Source organism: Chrysochloris asiatica, unplaced genomic scaffold (assembly GCF_000296735.1).
Source record: "Chrysochloris asiatica unplaced genomic scaffold, ChrAsi1.0 scaffold00223, whole genome shotgun sequence".
NCBI lineage: Eukaryota > Metazoa > Chordata > Mammalia > Afrosoricida > Chrysochloridae > Chrysochloris > Chrysochloris asiatica.
In genome coordinates, this window is record NW_006408741.1 from 2063175 (window position 1) to 2084917 (window position 21743).

General features: G+C 37.0%; 1 protein-coding gene across 1 annotated transcript in view; it reads left to right on the forward strand.

Annotated features, from left to right (window-relative positions):
• Positions 1–21743, forward strand: part of RERE (arginine-glutamic acid dipeptide (RE) repeats) — a 687265-nt gene that overhangs the window by 355889 nt on the left and 309633 nt on the right. The window contains exons 5-6 of the mRNA XM_006873098.1: positions 16504–16609; positions 18790–18886. Of these exons, the coding sequence (XP_006873160.1) occupies positions 16504–16609; positions 18790–18886 (203 nt within the window). The remainder of the gene's footprint in view (positions 1–16503; positions 16610–18789; positions 18887–21743) is intronic.

The following is a 21743-nucleotide window of genomic DNA, read 5'->3' on the forward strand; positions in this document are numbered from 1 at the left end:
ATTTCAATTATATCTTATTAATGACATCCTCAACCCTTTTTTATTTAAGTGTGCAAATACCATTTTGTAATATGATAGGTTCATTTCTGTGCTAGTGTTATAAGGTAGCATTGAGTGGAATATCTTGTGTTTAGTAGGATATTATTCAGATCCCTAATTTAAAGGCTCATTAAACACAGTAAAATTGTGATTATTTTTGTCGTCAGGCTGGTATATATGGAGGACAAGGGAATGTATGTCTTTCTTCCACAACAAATGAGAATGGGTGTGATTGTTTTGTATTTATTTGCCCTCATATTTTTAGACGTTTTAAGTGTAAATGATGGACCCCAGACTACTGGCATAGACAGTTGTAGTTAAATAAATTTGTTTTTTGTTTGGTATTTATTTTATTAACAGCCTAATTGTTGCATGTTCAACTCTATTAGTCAAATACTGTCTTCTCATTCACTTGAAGATGGACAATTAATTTAAATATACATATGTATAAGGAGCTCTGGTAGCGTAGTGGTTATGAATTGGGCTGCGAACCGCAAGGTCAGCAGTTCGAAACTACCAGCTGTTCCTCGGGAGAAAGAAGAGGCTTTCTGAAACCCTGTACAGGGTTACGATGAGTCAGAACCGACTCCACAGCACATGACCACCACCACTACCACATACATATAGGATCCTGGTGTGGCAGGTTCTGTGGGTTATTGTACTGGACTACAAATTAGTTTAGGAATGGCAAGGTCTGTGGTTCAAGCTCACCACCTGCTCTTCAGAAACCCTATACAGGGTCACTATGGGTCGGTTCCAACTCAAAACAACCCTGTATAGGGTTTCTAAGGCTGTAAATCTTTGCAGGAACAAAAATCCTAAATTTTTTTTTTTTTGCAAAACTGCTGGTGGACTCAAACTCCTGTCCTTGTAGTTAGCAGTGCAGTACTTATCCTACAGAGCTTCCATGCTCCAAAAAGATAAAATAAAATAAAACGTACCAGTATAGAAAGAAAGCAAAGGTTTGGCATGTAAAGCAATCTGTGATTAATTTTGAATAGGCTCAAAAGCCAAAACTTATGAAAAGGTGTGTTGACAGGTCAGCCTCTCATGTTCAGGCTCTTTTTCACTCAAATTCTTGCTCTTTACTTGCTCTACTTTCACAGGTTTTCCCCAAAAGTATCTGTGCATGTCAGTATGTTAGTATTGTTCAGTGCCATCGAGTCAGTTCTGACTCATAGCAACCCTGCATAAGGTTTCCCAGGAGTGGCTTGTGAGTTTGAACTGCTGCCCTTTCGGTTCACACCAACCTTCTGGTCCAGGGCATTCCCCTGCAGCACCACACCCAAACTCCCTGCATGTGCAGTAGAAGCAAACATAAATGCTATCACATTGTGTACTTTATTCTGTACCTTGCATTTAAAAATATGTGTTGGTGATTTTTCTATTTTAGTACATAGAAAGTTTCCCTCATCTCCATTCCCCTTTTAATAAAATATTTATTTGCGCTCTATTCTGTTGTATGGAGATTTTGTAATTATTTTAATTAGTTCATTCTTAATAGAAATTGGGTTATTGCAGTAAATCAACTTGTTTATGTTGTTTTGTGTATATGCAAATATTTCTTTAGGATAAATTGCCATAGATAGTACTTGTGAGGAATAAGCCAGATGTATTTCTAATTTTGATGTTGTTGTTATGTGCCGTGGAGTCGGTTTCGACTCATAGCGACCCTTTTACAGGGTTTCGAGGCTGTAAATCTTTATGGGAGCAGAACGCCTCATCTTTCTCCCTCAGAACAGCTGGTAGTTTCGAACTTGATAGATATTGCCAAATTGTCCTTCATTAGGGTTGTTTGTTGTTGTTGTTAGGTGCCAGCTTGTCAATACCAATTCAAAATGACCACTCTGCACAACAGAACAAAACACTGCCTGGTCCTGTGCCAATCTTACAGTGGTTGCTACGTGTGCGTTCATTGCTGCTGCCACTGTGCTGATATATTTTGTTGGGGATCTTCTTCTCTCTTTCTCCTCCCCTTTACCAAACATGATATCCTTCTCCAGGGACTGATGCCTCCTGATAATATGTCCAAAGTATGAGAGTCACAGTCTCACCATCCTGGATTCTCACGAGCATTCTGGCTGTATTTCTTCCAACACATATCTCTGTGTTCTTTCGGTAGTCCTTGGAATTTTAAATATTCTCCAACATCATAACTCAAATGCGTCAATTCTTCTTTATTCACTCTCCAATGTTCGTATGCATATGAGTATTGAAAATATCAAGGCTTGCATCAGGCTCACTTTCTCAAACTAAAAATCTTTGCTCTTCAGCACTTTAAAGCGGTCTTGTGCAGTAGATTTACCTAATGCAATATATCATTTAATTTCTTGACTGCTATTTCCATGAGTGTTGATGGTTGATCCAAGCAAATTGAAGTCTTTGATGGCTTCCGTCTTCTATTTATATGAATGTTGTTTATTGATCCATTGGTGAGGATTTTTGCTTTCTTTACATTGAGCTGCAACCCATATGGAAGGCTGTGACCTTTTATCGTTATCAGTAAACATTTTAACTCTTCTTCACTTGCAACAAGCAAAATTGTATCACCTGCACATGTTATTCTTATTGTTGTTAAGTGCCATCGTGTCGGTTCCTACCCATAGCGAGCCTGTATAGGGTTTCCGAGGAATGGCTGGTAAGCTTGAACCGCCCACCTTGTGATCCAAATGACTTTGCAGTCTAGCGCACATCAGGACTCCATGATATGCATATAGCATGTTGTTAGTGAGTCTACTTTAGATCCTGATTGCATGTTTTTTTCATATAATGCAATTTCTCAGATTATTTGCTCGGCATACAGATTAAGTATGTTGAAAGAATACAACCCTGGCACACAACTTTCCTAGTTTTAGACCATTCAGTGTTCCTTGTTGTGTTTGAACAAATTGTCTTTTGGTCCATGTACAGATTTCTCATGAGCACAATTAAGTGTTTTGGAATACTCATACTTCATAATGCTGTCCATAGCTTGTCATGATTCGTACAACCATAAGCCTTTGTGTAGTTAGTAAAGCCACAGGTAAACCTTTTCCTGGTATTCTCTGCTTTCAGCTAGGATCCATCTGACATAAGCAATGACATCTCTCATTCCATGTCCTCTTCTGAATCTGGCTTGAACATCTGAAAATTCTCATGTCAATGTATGGTTGCATCTGATTTTGCATTATCTTTAGCAAAATTATATTTGTGTGTAATATTAATGATATTGTCAAATGATTTCCACATTCTGTTGTGTCACCTCTCTTTGTAATGGGCATAAATATAGATCTCTTTTAATCAGTTCTCCAGATAGTTGTCTTCCAAATTTCTTGGCATAGATGAGTGAGTGCCTCTAGTGCTGCATCAGTTTGGTGAAAGATTTCAATTTGTATTCCATCAATTCCTGGTGCCTTCAATGTACCTCGGACTACTTTCTTCAGTATCATTGGCTCTTGATCTTATGCTACCTCCTGAAATGGCTGAACATTAACCGTTTCTATTTGTTACAGTGACTGTGTGTATTTCTTCTTTGTTCGTTTGAAGCTTTCTGTGTCACTAAATAGTGTTGTGCCAATTAATAGTTCTGTTAAAAAGTATATGAGGATTTGTTTGCCCAGCTACTGCCTGCAGAATGTTATAAAACTGGATTTTTGCCAATCTTGGTATAATTAAAATTTTTCTCATTATGGTTTTTTGTGATATATATTTTAATGGTTTTATTATTTTTTATTTTTACCTATTTATTTGAAATTTAGGTTCCCTGGGATGGTGGTATAGGATAAAACATTGATCAGCAAGGTGTTTGAAATGCAAGTTTGGTGGTGTAGACTTACCAGCTTCTCCTTGGAAACCCTATACAGGGTCACCGTGAGTCACAACTGACTCCATGGCACTTAACAACAACGCTATACTATTCTACTCAGCATTATAAGTCCAATTGTTTGTCCACACATGTACATATGCACCTTTTATTATTTTTTTAATCAAACCTATCACAAGCGTACAGAACAGTTCAAAGTACAATATAAAACCTTTTTATTCTGCATAGTTTGTAAGTCACCGAATTCCATCATCTCTTGAAATCAATGTGTGTTTCTTACAAAGATGAACATTTTTTTGTATTACCCACAGTTCATCAGTCAAGGTCACAATTTGTCCCAATGTATTTTATAGGAAACGGAGCAGTTCAGAAGCATATGTTGCTGCATTTAGTTGACACATTTTTACATAGTTCCCTTCAGTGTGTAATAGTACTCTATTCTTGTTTTGAGTTTTCATAACTTTGATGTTTTTATGATTATTAGCCAGTTATTTTTTAGCATATCCCTCGGTTTACATTTGTATGGTGTTTCTTCATTTTTGGATGAATTTAGAGATCTTTGGCAATAATAATCATACCAGTGATGCCAGGTAATATACAGTTTTATCTTTCACTTTGATTGCTGGGTTACAATTGTGTTTAGTAGACTTTACCATTGTATAATTACTTTTTCATCTTTTGTAAACTATTGAGTATTTTGTGGGAAAATGTTTTATGATTGTTAAAATATCCTGTTCGTGAGCAAATGTCCAATTCATTCATTTATTTACCAGTGTGGACATTTGGTTTTCTTTATTATTTGGTGAGTTATACATAATTTGTTTCTATCATTGTATATTTAGATTCTAACATTTCCCCCGATTTGGTCAGTGGGGCTCCTTCAAGCTTCTCTGTATCTTTGACCACTTGGTCCCTATTATTTTTTTAGTTTATTCTGATTTGTTGGCATAACAAATAGCTCCAGGCTCAGATTGTGCTTACCCTGCCCTAGACCTGCAATCGTTGCTTTTCTTCAAGGTGCCCTATTTATTTTTCGTATAAATAAATAGTATTTAGAAAACAAAATTTCGGCATACAGCAAAATAAATTTTTTGTTGCTAAGTGCCGTGGAGTCGGTTCCAATTCATAGTGACCCTGTGAACAACAGGAATGAAACACTGCCCTATCTTGTGCCATCCTCAGAGTTGCTATGCTTGAACCCATTTCTGCTGCCACTGTGCCAGTCCACCTTGTTGGGGGTCTTCCTTTTTTTCATTGAACCTCCGTTTTTCCAAACTTAATGTCCTTCTCCAGGGGCTGGTCCATCCTGATAATATGTCTGAAATATGGCTCATAGGGACCCTTTATAGAGTTTTGGAGGAGCAGCTGTCTTGTGGGTTTGAACCACCCACCTTTTAGTTAGCATTCCAGTGCTCATTCTACAGTTCCATACCAGGACCCCAAAGACATGGCTTTTAGCCTTAAATATCTATGTGAAGGAGTGGTGGTACAAGTGGTTGACATTCTTGACTACTTTTTGAAATATCAGCGGTTCAGTTCTACCCAGAGATGCCTGCAAAGAAAGACCTGGCATTTTCCAAACAATTAGTCATTGAAGTCTCTAATGGAGCACAGGTCTACTTGGATTCACCTCACCATGAATCAGAGTAGACCTTTTGACAATTAGCAAGAACCACCCAATCTTTAATGTAATTTAGATAATTTAAATATGAACAAGTTTTACACAGATTTGCACAGGAACCATGATTGGAATGCCTGTAGCAGCCTTGGTTGTAATAGTGACAAACTGAAAATTACTCATCTGGCCTTCGCAGTACAATTTATGAGCAAGTTGTAGTCTGATGTACACTGAGGTATTTGTTATTCAAAATGAATGAAGGCAAATTGCAGAGGAACCTGCGTAGTTTGTTGCCATTTATGTAAAGTGCAAAAATCTGCAAAATAACACCTTTTTCCTACATAGAGTGAGTTCTGACTCATAGAGACACCCTGTATAGTGTTTCCAAGGCTTTAAATCTTTATAAGACCAGAAAGCATCAGCTTTCTCCTGTGGAGCAGCTGGTAGAGTCGAATTGCTGACCTTGTGGTTAACAGCCCAGCTCGTAATCCCTTAATGCTACCAGAGCTCCTTATTTTTAGCTTTATGAACATATAAAGTAAAAGGACAACGGATTGAATGGGAGTGATAACTGTAAATTCATGATAGTAAATTATCTCGAGAAAAATGAGAGTGGTCTTGTCTAGGAGGGGGTGGATAGGGAGATTATTCAGTTTTGCTAATTTTTTTTTCTTTAAGTATATTTGACTTTTATATCTTCTGTGTACCACTATTTCATGCTATTTTTTTCAAAGAACAAATGAATATAAAAGTAAAATTTAAATGAAGATAATATTTTAAAAATAAAATAAAGAAGGAGTAGGAAACCCTTAGGACATTATCATGAGCAAGCACAATAAGTAGAAGACCCTTAGGACTTTTTCATGAGCAAGCACAACCCCAGTTGAGTGAGACAGGCACACTTGGGTTTCTGAATGATTCCTGCAGATGGAGAAATTGAATTGTGGATGAATCTAAGTTGTCTAGACCTTTCTCTGTCTTCATGAAGCAGTCAAGTCACCTAATACATTTTTTCTTAGATGAGCTGCTAATTTTAAGGAAATTAATACTCAAAGAGAGTAACAGTTTACACTGTTGTAAACTGCTTGCCTAGGAAGGTTATATTTAAATAATAGATTTGGTTCTCTATTATCTACACCACCATCCCATTTTTTTTTTCTTAGTGTTTTTTTGATACTGTTTGGGGGTGAAGGATTGGCTAAGGATCTTCATCTCCATTGGAGTATGTTGTAGTTAAATGCTGACACTATATAGTGTTTCCAAGGAGCATCTGGTGAGTTTGAAGCACTGACCTTGCTGTTCAAACAGACCTTGCAGTCCGGTGTATTAACCCACAATGAATGCCACACCAGGACTCTTCAAAACCGGGACTTTAACTGTTTGGTCATTTTTTTCCTTTTCCTCCTCAGTGTACTTGAACAATACCTAATATCCAGTAGGTGTTCATTAAATTTGTTACAAGATTTGAGGAAAGAATACCATAAAAGTGATGTGAAATTATTTTTGCTCATTGATTTTTATCACTGTTGCTGTTTTTATTATAGCTCTAAATTTTATTCTGAAAATTTGAATTTCAGGAGACTATAGTAAGTCTGAGAACAAAAGTTTTATCTAACACAAACTGTTTGGTTTTAAAGATCCTGTCCTTTCTGCTCTGTGGTGACCTCCAGCAGTAGATAGAAAGTATCTACTGAATATCATGGCTTTTCTTCACAGTCCTAGCTTTGTTTTATGAAAATAGAAGAAGGGATTCATGTTTGAATGTTTTCCTAGTAGTCCTTGGGCCATAGGCTTTTGTAGCGAAGCAGATCCCTGTAAAAGTTTATCTGTTTGTGATGAAGGAAATGTTCTGTATTGATTGTGGTGGCTGGTTATTATACAACCATATACATTCGTCAAAACGAAACTGAAGGGTTTTAATGATGTTTAAATGAAATCCCAATAAGGCTGATTAAAAAAAAAATTAAAGCTTGTTTCTGAAAAGGGATATGAAGAGTGTTTTTAATGACAAATATTTTATTTAAAAAGATGTTATAAGTATATGTATGTGTGTGTGTGTGTATATTGTGTGTGTGTATATTGGTATTTGTGCTAGAACATAATGGGAATCTTTTTGACAGAAATTATACTATTTTAAAATGAATTGTGACTCGACATATGCTGTTTGATTCCTCTCTTTTTTTTAGATGCATTTTCCCAGCTCAGCTCACAGCTCACTGAATACACTGATCGATGATCTGGGGATTTACTAAGCCTTCTCATTTCCTGCTTTCCATTTTTCTTTTCCAGCAGCCAGAAGGCCTTTGTTGTCTAGCATGTGGACTGAGATAAGCTATCAGGGCATGTTTGTGTTAGAAAACTGGCTGTAGATGGAACAGTTAGAAATATACTAACAGGTATTAAAGGTTGTAGTCTTTGTTTTGGTTTATGTTAAAAGGAGAACAGAAAAAAATAACAAGATTGAAATTTTATACATATTGAAATAGAAAATTATAATTTTTCAGTGTTCCTACTGATTTTCTCCTTTTTTTTACCCATCTGTTTGAATTTGTTTATTGGCAAGTTGAGAATGTTTGTTAGCCGTAATTGAATTCCTATTAAAACTGATTTATTTAAATCAATAATAGTTTCTAAACCTATGTCTCTGTTGTTAAGTGCTGTAGAGTCAATTCTGACTCATAGCGGCCCAGTAGAGGGCTTCCAAAGAGTGACTAGTTAGTTTGAACCACCGAACCTGTAGTTAGTTCAAACCCATCTTGCAATTCTGAGCTTATCCTACAGAACCACAATTATCAGTTCTAAACGTTTCTGTGCTGCTAGAAAGGTACTTTATTTTACTTTGTTATCAGCTGTTCAGTTTTGCAGTGTAATTCAGAAGGCAATAGTACGAAAAAGCTATCACCTAGAAAGGGAGATCCATAGAAAATACATATGTGCCTCTTTAAAAAAGATGATGAAATAGTATTATAACTAAGTCCCATCTTTTCTCAATACTTGATTTTGTTAAATGTTGTCAGTTTTCATAGATTGAAAGCAGTACCATTTCTGAAATACCCACCGTTTTGTTTAGAATTAGGGATTGCTAAATAAAGTTATATATATATAACACTTTATTCCTAAAATCTTTTTGCTTTATAGAGTCACCATTGTTGTAGAGTAAAACTGTTTAGTGCAGTCTAATGCTTCTCTGATTCAATCAAAATTTAAATAGCTCTTGATAGCATGAACTCCATTTTTTATTTAAGAAAAATAACTAAAATTTGAAATGGGAAGCTTCTCATCTAGATTTTTTCCCCCCTTCCTTGTTTAACTTGCTGCTCACTACTGGAGCATTTGATTTTATATGTACACATAAAAGCATTCATTTAAAAATAATGTGTCACTTTTGAATGAACTTGTGCTTTAAAATCTCCAGTCATGTCTCTATTCAGGGAGTATGCTTATCTTGTTGAACTGCCATGTCCGAGAGGGCGGTGCCAAGATGTGTGTGGCTTGTTGACTTTATCCCTTGAGCCATGTACTCAGGCTCTGCAGTCAGAGTATACATCATTAACAACTCTAAAACATCCTGTGCCTTTTCACTCATTTGCTCATGAGTATACAGTATAGGTTTCCAAAGGTAAACCGATGTGTGTTAAGTCTCAACAGATTGACTTTGAAGCAGATAGTTTTCTTTAGCTAACCAAAAAAGGAGATAAACAATATGTTGCTCATTTTCTAAATTTTGTGTTTTAAAAATTATAGTTATTCATGTTATCATCACTGTGCTAACATATGCTGTGTTGTTGGTTGGCATCGAGTCAGTTCTACTCTGCATACATGGGCTCAATAACCATCAGTCAAAATTGACCTTTCAGTAGCAGATTAGGATGCTTCAGCATGTTAATCAGTTTTCAATAGCAAAATCTCCGATGTATCTTTGATCACAAGTTATTGTTAAGCACCATCAAGACAGTTTTGATTCATAGCAACCCTATGTAGATTACCAAGGAGTGGCTTGCTGTTAGCAATCCAATGCTTATCTTACAATGCTACAAGAGGATTCCATAATCACAAGTTAGCAATTTTAATTTTTTTAAAAATAATGCAGTGCCTGAGTTCATTCTGCGTAGTATCCCAGAGAATTTTGGCAACAAACAGTCTAGATTCTCCAGCTCCTGTTTCTCTAATTTCCTGGTCATACTGCAGCATCTGGGCTGTGGAGTAGAGCTCTGTATAACTTTCTGCCAGTGTCATATACAATGCTACTAAATTCTTCAAAACTCTAGAAACCCTTATACTGCTACTGCTGTTACCACCGTCACCAAACAACAAAAGTATTGCAAAGCCATCACGCTTTACGGTATGTGGTCTTGATTTAAAAAAAAAAACCAAAAACAATATTTGATGGTCTATTAATTAAATATTGCGATTAAGAAAAATTTGGGATTTAAAAAATTGTGTTGTCTATGAACAGCTGTTTTCTCTTCCCTTTATATGGGAAATACTTTAAAGCAAATAAAAATGTATCTGATTTAAACAGAGTTGACTTTTAGAAAGGAATTCACTTTGATGTAGGCAGCAGATTTTGGGATCCAAATATTGAATCTTAATTTATCTGCTAACTTTAATCATGTTAGCCTGACTCTGGAAACCTTTTAACGTTCTGTTTCTGACATTTATTGTTTTCATCACGGGTGGGTGGTGGATAGTACTTACGGGAAGTTACAGGGCTGCTCTTTATTTTGGTAATTTGTCCATGTCCTAAGGCCCACATCCAGTATAGCTTATCTGTGTATGTCTGTGTGTATTGAAAACTTGTTATTCTGTTTTAAGATGACAAGGACAACAGGGGTTATCGAGTTACGTAGCCTCCTGTTTGGCAGGGGATGGATGCCAAGAGGTGTGGATTCTCCCAAGGGGGATGTACAACTGTACTCAATTTTTATTTCTCCATTGCAGTAGATACAGGAATCACTTGTCTGAAAATCACTTGTCATGCTTAAATTGAAAATATCTTCCTACGTCTGGACTCTATAGTTAGCAATTAAGGATTTACATTGCATGTATCTTTTTGGTCCTACCAAAATACTCAGATTGATTTTCATCCACATTAAACTATGTTGTTGTTGTTGTTGTTGTTGTTGTTGTTGTTAGGAGCCATTGAGTTGGAATCGACTCATAGCAACCCTATGCACAGCAGAACGAAACAGTGTCCGATCCTGGGCCAACCTCACTATCGCTGCCACACTTGAGTCCATCAATGCTGCCCCCTGGCCAACCATCTCATTGGGGGTCTTCCTCTTTTTCTCTGACCCTCCACCTTACCCAACATGATATCCTTCTCCAGCGACTGTTCCCCCCTGACAATATGTCCAAAGTATGAGAGACCATCTTGGCCTCTAAGGAACACTCTGGCTGCACTTGTTCAAAAAAGATCTATTGGTTCTTTTGGCAGCCCATGGCACTTTTAGTATTCTCCTCCAACACCATAATTCAAAGGCATCAATTCTTCTACGATCTTTCTTATTCACTGTCCAGCTTTCGTATCCATATGAGGTTATTGAAAATACCATGGCTTGGGTCAGGGGCACCTTAGTCCTCATGCTGATATCTTTGCTCTTCAACACTTTAAAAAGTTCCTGTGTAGCAGATCTGCCTAATGTAATACGTTGTCTGATCTCTTGACTGCTGCTTCCGTAAGTGCTGATAGTTGATCCAAGAAGAATGAAGTCCTTGAAAACTTCATTCTTTTCTCCATTGATAAGAATGTTGTTTATTGATCCAGTGGTGAGGATTGTTGTTTTCTTGACATTGAGATGTAATCCATATCGAAGACTGTGCTCTTTGATCTTCATCAGTAAATGTTTTAAGTCCTCTTCACTTTCAGCAAGCAAGGTTGTATCATCTGCATAAAGCCACGTTTTTCATCATAGAACCCAGCTTCTCAGATTATTTGCTCAGCATACAGGTTGAATAAGTATGGTGAAAGAATACCACCTTTATCGCACACCTTTCTTAATTTTAAAACATTCAGTGTTCCCATGCTCTGTTTGAACAACTACTTCTTGGTCCAGGTACAGATTCCCCGGAAGTACAAGTAAGTGTTCTGGAATACTCATACTTCACAATGTTCTCCATAGCATGTTCCACACAATCGAAAGCCTTTGTGTAGTCAATAAAGTATAGGTAAACATCTTTCTGATTTTCTCTGCTTTCAGCCAAGATCCATCGGACATCAGCAATGATATCTCTCGTTCCACGGCCTCTTCTGAATCCAGCTTGAACCTCTGGAAGTTCTCTGTCAGTGTATGATTGTAGCCATTTCTGTATTACCTTTAGCAAAACTTTACTCGCTTGAGATATCAAAGAGATTGTCCGATGATTTCTGCATTCCACTGGGTCACCTCTCTTTGGAAGGGGCACAAATACGGATCTCTTCCAATCAGTCGGCCAGATAGTTGTCTTCCAAATTTCTTGGCAGAGATGAGTGAGTGCCTCTTGTGCCACCTCACTTTCTTGAAAGATTTCAATTTTTATTCCATCAATTCCTGGTGCCTTGTTCTTTGCCAGTTCCTTTAATGCTATTAGTCAAAATCAACTTGACAGTACTTAACAACAACAATCCATTCTACTTACATCAATTTATTTAATCTTTATAATCTAGTTAGGTAGAAACTATTGTCCCACCCCTTATTTTATGAGTTAAGGGTTAGAGAAGGTAAATAATTTGTTCAAATTTAGATAGCTAAGTAAATTACCAATTAGTATACTAACTCACAGGGTTTGAATTGAATGGGATATTCCTTTAAGTGCCTTTCTCGTACTTCTCAGGGATCTTGAACAAGCCTTTGTGTATTAGGGAGAAAGATGAAGATTTCCTATGGTTAATGTTTGAGGAGCACTCAGCATCACAGGTGGATTTGGCATGCTTGTTGGGAAAGGGGATGTCCTGGGTTCCTTTTGGCTTTTCTCCTGTGTATCCACAAATTCCATGGAAGTGGCTTCTTTGTTTTCTCTCTAGATGATGACATGTTACTATTTTATACTTGAAGTGGTTACGTTAGCTAATGCAGTTGTGTAGATATAGAGGAAATGTAGGGGTTCTCTCTCATTTTATCTGCATAAACTTGTAAGAGGAGAAAGGTTAGATGACTTGACCAAGGTCACTCACAGAGAACTAGTGTTACAGATATAGTAAAACCCAAACCAGTATTAACTGGTTATAGTCTGACACCCTCAAAAACAGTACACTCCCTCCTTTACAGATATCAAAGCTTTAATTTACTGGCCTATGTAGGAAGAATGTGCCTACTAGAGCTCTTTCAGTTTGTTTAAAATTTTTGTTTTGCGTGTGGATTCCGGAGTCTTTTTTTTTTTTTTTTTTTTAAACACAATGCTGCCACTCCCTGGCTGTTGGGTAGTACTGCATTAGGAAATGAATTAGTTCAGTTGTCTTTGTGAAGTCTAATATTAAGAGTCATAAATCTGGGTACAAATAACAGAGCAATAGTTTCTTTGTGTGCAATCACTGAGCACTTAGGTCATAAGGTAACAGATGTTATATTTCAGCAGGTTGCAGAATTGCTGACTTGATTCTGAAAAATAGACATTGTACAATTTCTGGTTATTGCACCTAAAAGACAATATCTGTTGCCCTTCAGGATTTCAGACATCTTAACTGAGTTGTACAAACCAAGTGTAGATTAAAACTTTGCTGATGGTATTGTGACTAGATCGATATTACTATGTGTTCTAGTACGTAATTCATGACTGTGAGCGTTGAAGTATTCATGGTCACTCAATGAGTAGAGGTCACTATAATCTCTTGAAAGCAACCATGTTCTGGTAAAGAAATAACTCCTTACAATTTCCAGCAAAAGTCCAGACATTTTTCTGTGTCACACTAGTTATAGTCACCTATTAGCAGATAAAATGATTGATATTCTATTGAGGATCTCCTCAGTTTCAGATGCTTTCTAGCCTTTGTAATTCTTTCAGTAGCCCTTCTATATAATAGCATCCAGTGTCCTCAGTTTACAGAAAACAAACCCAAGGCTTAGGAAATTTTAGTAATTTGCGCAGTTACTGGAAAGTGGTGGATCTGGGATTTGAGCCACAGTATGCTTTGTGCATTCTTTCCAGTAGCTCATATTTCTGCCCTTTAGTGCTTAAAACAGGTTTTTTATTCTATGGTAACTTTGTTGTTGTTTTTTACTCTTAGTGACCCTGTATAGGGTTTCTGAGAGTGACAATTCAGTGTTTATCCTACAGTGCTACACTAGAGCTTTTAATTTTCCTTAAAAGGGCAAACTATTAGACCAGTTGTTTTCCACTGAGGACAGTTTGGTCCCATAGGGAACATTTGAAAATTTTCAGAGACATTTTTGATTGTTTCAGCTGAGGATGGTGTGTGCCACTGATGCTTAGTGATGCAGGCTGGGAATGTTGCTAAACATCCTATAGTGTGCAGGACAGCCACTGACAACAGAGAATTATCTAGTCCAAACATCGGTAGTGCTGAACTGGTGCACCTGTATTAGTGTATTTTAGTTAAGTAAATTTATCCCTGAACACACCCTCAAACAGACTCTGTCTTCTCCCCAGGTTTGTATCTTAACTGTGTCTAATGTTCACATCTTGGTCTTGGTCTTTACCTTCTTATCTAAATAAGAAACTGTAGCCTTTTACTGCTGCCCCTTGTCTGTTGTTGTTATTCCTCATTACTTGTGTGTTCAGTTGGCAGAGCAGTTAGAATATCCCAGTTGTACTTTAAGCTCATTATTGGCCAAGCTACAGCTGGGATCCAGGTTCTTCTCATTCTCACCCAGCACGTTTTCCTGGGATGGTATGACTCTCTGGATACATCTTATACTGTGTTTATAGTGGCATCTATCTCTGATCTTCTCTTTTGCCTAGAAAGAATCCATTGAAATCTTTCCCATTAGTTCCAGAGCCCAAATCAGATGTAGTCTCCTGGAAGCATTGGCTGCTTTCTCTAAATCCTTGTATAAGTATTTATTCTATTTATGTAACATATACTGATTTGTCCTCTTTTTTTCCATCTGTAGCATAAAAAGTGTAGAATAACTTTCTGTCATTAAAAATTTTAATGAGGAAGAATGAGAGACAAAGGAAGAAATGAGGAAAGAAGAAAGACGGGGGAGTGTTAGAAAAAAGAATAATGAAAAGGATATATTAAGGACTTACTGTATTTTTTTTTTACATGTACTCAATGTTTAAAAAATAGGAATAAACTTATAGCATCTGACAATGTTCGTGGATAACATGAATAATCATACTAAACATGCATACACACGTGTGCACACACACTCACATTTAAAAATGTTAAGTGCTCTCGAGTTTGTTCTGACTCATGGTTTCCGGGGAGTGGCTAGTGAATTTTGAGCTGCTGACTTTGGTGGTTCAAACTGACCGTGTGGCCCAGTGCTTATGTTGTATCACCACACCAGGGTGGGTCTTCATCAGATAGCCAAGAAGATAAGTAATATAAGCAAAGTGAAAAGCTCACCTGAACCCTATGCTCTACTGTATCTGCAGAGATAGAGTAGCTCTGCAGTGTACCTCTTCTAGAAGACTGGGCAAGAACAAACTTTTAAAAATAAAGGTACACAATAAATAAAAATAGAATACTTATTGTACAGGCTTCATCTTTAATATTTTTTCCTTGTTGTGGCGTGATGAATCCTATTTTTGTAGACCTGCCTATTTGATGCAATCAATTGCAAAGTGAGAATCTTGAAAACAAAATTTAACTTAGATTAGCATTACTTTACATTTGACTTCAGTTGAGAATTTTGAGAGTTGTTTCTTTCTGGTTCATTAAATAGCCAGCCTAAGTGTTTTAATTAACAAAGATTTTTTTAGCCTTCTTGGCCATTTACTGAACACTTTTTATGACCTCTTACTAAGCAGTTATGCCTTCTTACATTAGTATAGACTCTTTTGGCATGTTTTAGGATTTAGTCATCTCCTGTATGAAAATGAGTTTTTTGGTAAATTTTAACTCTCATACTTTTCTACCAGTCTCTACCAGTGAAGAAAAGGTAGAGACTCCTAAGGTGAATGATACTATGTTTATTTTGGGGATGTCTGTAAGGCCCTACACCAGAGTTGGAGACATTTTTTATGAAGACCTGGGAAATCTCAGTGCACTGCTTTGCTAAAATGTTTCATGACCAGGTGCACAGACATCATATACCTCAAGCTGTAGCCACAAAGTCTTCAGTGGAAGAACTATGTGCGATTACTTACATCTTGGAATGTACTGGTGACAGAGATAACTTTTAGGGAAATAAAACGATTGTGTGCCCTATATGCATTTATTGGGACTTGATCATCTTGAAGTTCTTCATTTATTCCTGTACATGCATGTAGAAGGTGTTGTATGTTCTGGAGATTCCAAGATTCTGTGAAATCCCAGGCTGAGTTCTGCTCTGAGAACTCATAGTACCAACATCATACCCATAGTTTGCTATTATACTAGTTGACCATAGTTACAATAACTGCATGGTTCTGTAGTAGTAGGAGAATCTAATTAAATCTGGGTGGTAAGCAAATATTGGATGACTTTGTCCCAGGCCTTACTGGGTAAGTCCTTTCTAGTGTATTGTTCTTAAGAAGTCTTATGGGTGTGTCAGAACATTTCCTATGTACTTGCCCAAATGGTTCAGATAGAAGAAGGACCTATTCATGTAGTATTATGGGGTTAATGTGAAACTTTAAAATTGTAATACTGAATGAATTATTTGTTATTCAAACTGGGGAGATATGTATACAGACTCAAGTATACTCAAGTATCCTTTGTTTCCTGAAATTGAAGCAACTTTGAGGGGTAGGGTCAGAGAAGTCCCATGGCTAGCATTTCTATTTTAATAAAATTTGACTTTATAATGAACGTCGGTATTTTTGTGGTCCTGTTAGTAATTATGTGCCTCTCTTTCTGTGTTTCCACCTGTTTCCACGGGCTTTTGATCATGGGTATGGTATGCACCAGTGGGCACCTGAAATCCTGTTCCTAATGCTGTTAGATTTTCCTTTTCAGAGTAAGAGGGACCATCTACTCATGAACGTCAAATGGTACTACCGTCAATCTGAAGTTCCAGATTCTGTGTATCAGCATTTGGTTCAGGATCGGCACAATGAAAATGGTAAATATTTCCATCTAGGTTGACGCTGGGTTTTTGTTTTGTTTTTTTAAACATTGGGCAGGGTTCTTCTTACAAGCATATTCTTTCCAAGGAGGTAGTAAGTTTTCTCTGAAAGAACCTTGTTTTATATACAAGGACATAATTGACTTATCATTCTTCCCCCTACTATTTTTGCTGTTCTATTCTTTTTTAAATCCCTGAATGTGTGCCAATAGTGTCTTCCCCTTACACATGGAATAGAAATAACAGTAATTTCTTCTTTTATTCCTTTTTCTCATGTTGTTGTTGTTAAATGCCACCATGTGAGTTCCAACGCATAGCAACCTTGTATAGAGTTTCTGAAGAGTAACTGGTGAGTTTGAACTGCTGACCGTGTGGTTCAAACCAACCTTGAGGTCAAGTGCTTATCCTATGGCACCACACCAGCACTCCTTTTCTCACCTCGTGGGGAGAAAATAATACTTAAAACCCTGTAAGATTCATTTTTCCTCTTCAGTAATCTGAGGAAACTATATAACCTCTTGGTTGTCAGAGTTGTAAACTTCAGTTTTATAGTAAAGCTTTCTGAATCAAATTTAGGAGTTTATTGTGGTCTGAGTTGTACAACAATAGGAAGGTAATGGTTCAGAGCAACTGATTCTCTCCCCCCCCCCCCGGTAAAGGAGCTCTGGTAGCGTAATGGTTATAAATTGAGCTGCGAACCACAAGGTCAGCAGTATGAAACTACCAGCTGCTCTACAGGAGAAAGATGAGGCTTTCTGCTCCTGTAAAGATTTATAGCCTCAGAAACCCTGTTCAGGGTCACTATGGGTCAGAACCAACTCAATGGCACAACAACTAGTATTATAGTTTTTCCTCAGTAACCTTATTGAGAAATGAGTTATGTACATAACTGTATATTACGTTTGTTCGTATATATAATAGTTTGATTTTATTGATTCCTTCATGGTAGATGATTCTCACTTGTCATCCATTAATTAATAATGAGATTTGTTACTTCCCAGTTCTAGCTGAGGAAATGCAAACTTACAGATACAGAGGAACTTGCCAAGGTGTCCCTCCTTTCCTAAGTGGTAGCTACACCCAGGATTGGGATCCGGCTTTGTAGGGCCCTCTTTCTATTCTCCTTATGACTTTCAGGGATATGAGTCAGTACACCAGTAGTCAAAATAGTTTTTTGTAGAATGATGTCCTTTTGTATCTTACAAGCTTTTTTCCTTCTTGGAAATTAAATATTTCTGTTGTTGTTGTTGAGTGCCGCTGATTTGGTTCTGACTCACAACTACCCTTTATAGGGTTTCCAAGGAGCAGCTGCTGGGTTTGAAGCACCGACCTTGTGGTTAGCAGTACAGTGTTTATCTAACAGCTCCGCACCATACCTTATCACAAGAAGTAATTTGGTTATTCTTTTAATCTAAACCAGTATGTGATTTCCACTGCATTCTGGAATTTTTAACAACAATAAAAAGATAAACAACCACTAAGTATTTTAATATTTGGTGTTGCTGGAATGTGATAGGAGTCCTGGTGTGGAATTGTAGGATAAACACTCACCACCTGCTCCTCAGAAACTGTATACATGTTGCTATGAGTTGGAACCTACTCGACGGCACTTAACAACAACAGAATGTAATAGATGTTGGGGGTCGTCCCCCCCCCCCTTTAAATTTTTGTGCCTATTGCACTTCAGAGAATTGTGGTTTTAGCCCCTTTAGAATTCTATTTTAAGGATCTTTAAGAGGGACCAGGGACGACAGGATACTATGGGGTATATAAGTGATTTTAAAGTAGCCACTTTTATTTATTTGTTCCCAGTAAGACCAAAATATATGATTATAATAAAGAAATAATGGTATGTTTTAAAATGATATACATCTCTTCTCCCCTTACCCACTTTCTTTTTCACTTCTATGACCAAAGGGCCTTAGTCAAAGAGATAAAACATACCCAACAAGGTACTTCAACAACTGGCAAAAAATACACACCTAGTTTCCACTGTTCCTGCTATATAGTATTCCTCTTTTCTATTATGAACAATTAAGATGTCAGACAAGCCTAATTGATAGTTGTGCTTTCTTCAGTGAGATGTGAACCTGAAAGAAAAGTTTTGCAAATTTTCCTTTCCTGGCTGTTGAGAAACACATTTTTAATATCCTCTTTATTAATTAATTTTTTGGCAGACTCTGGAAGAGAACTTGTCATTACAGACCCAGTTATCAAGAACCGAGAGCTCTTCATTTCTGATTACGTTGATACCTACCATGCTGCTGCCCTTAGGTAAGTGCCGAGGCTCAGTCTTCCTTGGGAGGGAGAAGTCATTGCCTCTGGCAGGTAAAGGCCCTGATTTCTTTTGATAATCATTGCTCTTACTGTCTCAGTAAAATGACACCCTAGTGTTCACTTTGAGTTATTGGGATTTCACACCTTACTTGTATTTTCATTAATGTGTAGCTTCTTTCTGTATTACTGCATCTTTAATTCCTTGAAAATTATTATTCTGGTATTGTTTGATGGTGTAGAATAAGTATTGGACTGCTAGCCACATGGTCGGCAGTACAGACCCACTGGACTCGTGCTGTAGCATGTGGAGTCAGCACTATATTGTGAACTACATGGTCAGTAGTTCTACCATCTGCTCCTCAGAAATCCTGTAGGAGTCAGAAACTACTCAAGGGCACTTAACAACAGCATTGTTTGCTGAAATATGTAGGGTATAATATTACATTGGTCTCTAATTTACTTTATGAAAATTCAACAAATGTGATCAGAAAAAATAGATAAGGAAATGGAAGAGGCAAATATGGTGGCATAATTGTAATAAGTGAGAATCTAGACAGAGTTCATAGAGGTTTTCACTGAACTTAATTTCTTGTATGTATGAAAATTTTTCTGTTAAGAAGAAGATATTTATTGAAGATTATGTTGTTGTTATGTGCTGTGGAGTCGGCTCCGACTCATAGCAACCCTGTACAGGGTTTCTGAGGCTGTAAATCTTTACGGGAGCAGAAAGCCTCATCTTTCTCCCGCGAAACAGCTGGTAGTTTCGAACTGCTGAGCTGCAGTTCGCAGCCTGATTCATAACCACTACACTACCAGAGCTCCTTTTAAAGGCTTAAATAATTAGGCCGAAAAGTGGCAATATGATGACTCCCAGCTTTTGTGCCTTCTGGTATTTTCTGGAAAAAAAAAAAAAAAAAAAGCTACTCATATATTCTGGGTGTCTTTTGTGTAGAAGTGACAGATTTTGGACCTATTAAATGTTAAGGGAAGTAAGACAACTAACAATCCTATAGCCTTTTCCTACTATAAAAATAAGGGCTAAAGACACTACTTTCTCTGTTATAGAATATTGTTTTTAGAAGTCATTGGGACTTACTGCCTTTTAGCTTAACAGTAATGAAATGAAATATCTTTTGTATTACAATGTTCAGATCGTGTCCAGTGAAACCACCTACAGTTTCTTGTGCAAAGATGTGTAGCTAAAGCCAATTATTTCAAGGTAAATTAGTAGCAACTTTTTACTATAGGTCAGGTTTTGGCAAACTTTGTCAGGCCACATAGGCAATATTTTCAGCATCATAGGTCATGCAGTCTCTATGACAACTAGCTTAACTTGACCATTGTAGTGCAAAGGCAGCCATTTGTTGTTGTTAAGTGCCGTCGAGTCGGTTCCGACCCATAGCAACCCTGTACAGGGTTTCCGAGGGTGTAAATCTTTACGGGAGTAGAAAGCCTCATCTTTCTCACGCGGAGTGGCTGATAGTTTCGAACCGCTGAGCTTAAGGTTTGCAGTCCGATTCGTAACCACTACGCTACCAGAGCTTAGAAAACATATAAACAAATGAGGATAGCTGTCTTTCAATAAAACTTTATTGATGGATGGACACTGAAATTTGAATTCATTTCATTTTCACATTATCATGAGATAGTTTGCTTTGGATTTTTCTTTTCAGCGATTTATAAAAATGTAAAAACCATTGGTAACTCATGACCCATTCAAAAACATGAGTTGAGTTAGATATGGCTTGTGGGCTATAGTTTGCTGAATCACTGATACAGGGAAAGGAATGTATATATTTGACTTGGCTTCTTTGATAACTTTTTTATAAAAAAGTTAGAGAATTCATGCTTATTACAAAACTTCCATAGATTGATACATCTTTGTGGAAGTGGCTCTCTTGTCTTGTATTGGCATGTTGAACAAAGCAAGTTGAGGGGACGTTGACTAGATTGATGAAATAATTAAATTGTTAGCTATGAAACTAAGAGATAAAACTTGTGGGTTTATCCTGGGAAAATTTTTTTATCCTGCTTTACATTCTTCCCTCTTTTATCTTGTCTGATTGGTTGAGGTCAATGAATTTCAAATGATTGAGTTTCCATGTTATTTATTTATTTTTTTAAATGAAATACATAACTGACTATTCAATATTTTTTGTTTCTATTGTTAAAATTAATGTATTTTGAGTTTTTATCAGGAGCTATTCAGATTTGTAAGGGGGCACTAATGGTGCAGTGGTTAAAGCATCTGGCTGATAACTAAAAGGTCAGTTCAAGTTCACCTGCTGCTCTGTGGGAGGAAGAAGTAAAGTCTGTTTCCATAAAGATTGTTGTTGTCAAGTGCCATCCCCTTGCTTCCGACCCATGATGACCCTGTATAGGGTTTCCAAGGAACAGCTGGTGAGCGGTGAGCTTGAACCGTCAACTTTTGTGATTCAAGCAGACTGGAAAACTCAGCAGGCCAATTCTGTTCAGCTTTATAAAATTGCTATGAATCAGAATTGACTTGAATGCAGTGGGCATATGGATATTCAGGTTTATAGAGTTTCTTTCTTTTTTTTTTTTTTAACTTTTTATTATGAACTGAGTGAAAGTTTACAGAACAGATCATCAGCTTTACATTCTGCAAGTCATATACTTGATTTCCTTTCAATAATTGCAATCTCTTCACCGTAACATTACTTATTCCACTTCCTCTCCATGATTCTTATTTCCATGTTAACTTTCCCTAACCTTTCTAAATTCTGTCTTTAGGTAAATGTTGCCCTTTTGATCTTGAATAATTGATTGTTCCATAGCGTAGTGGTTACGAATCGGGCTGCGAACCTTAAGGTCAGCGGTTCGAAACTACCAG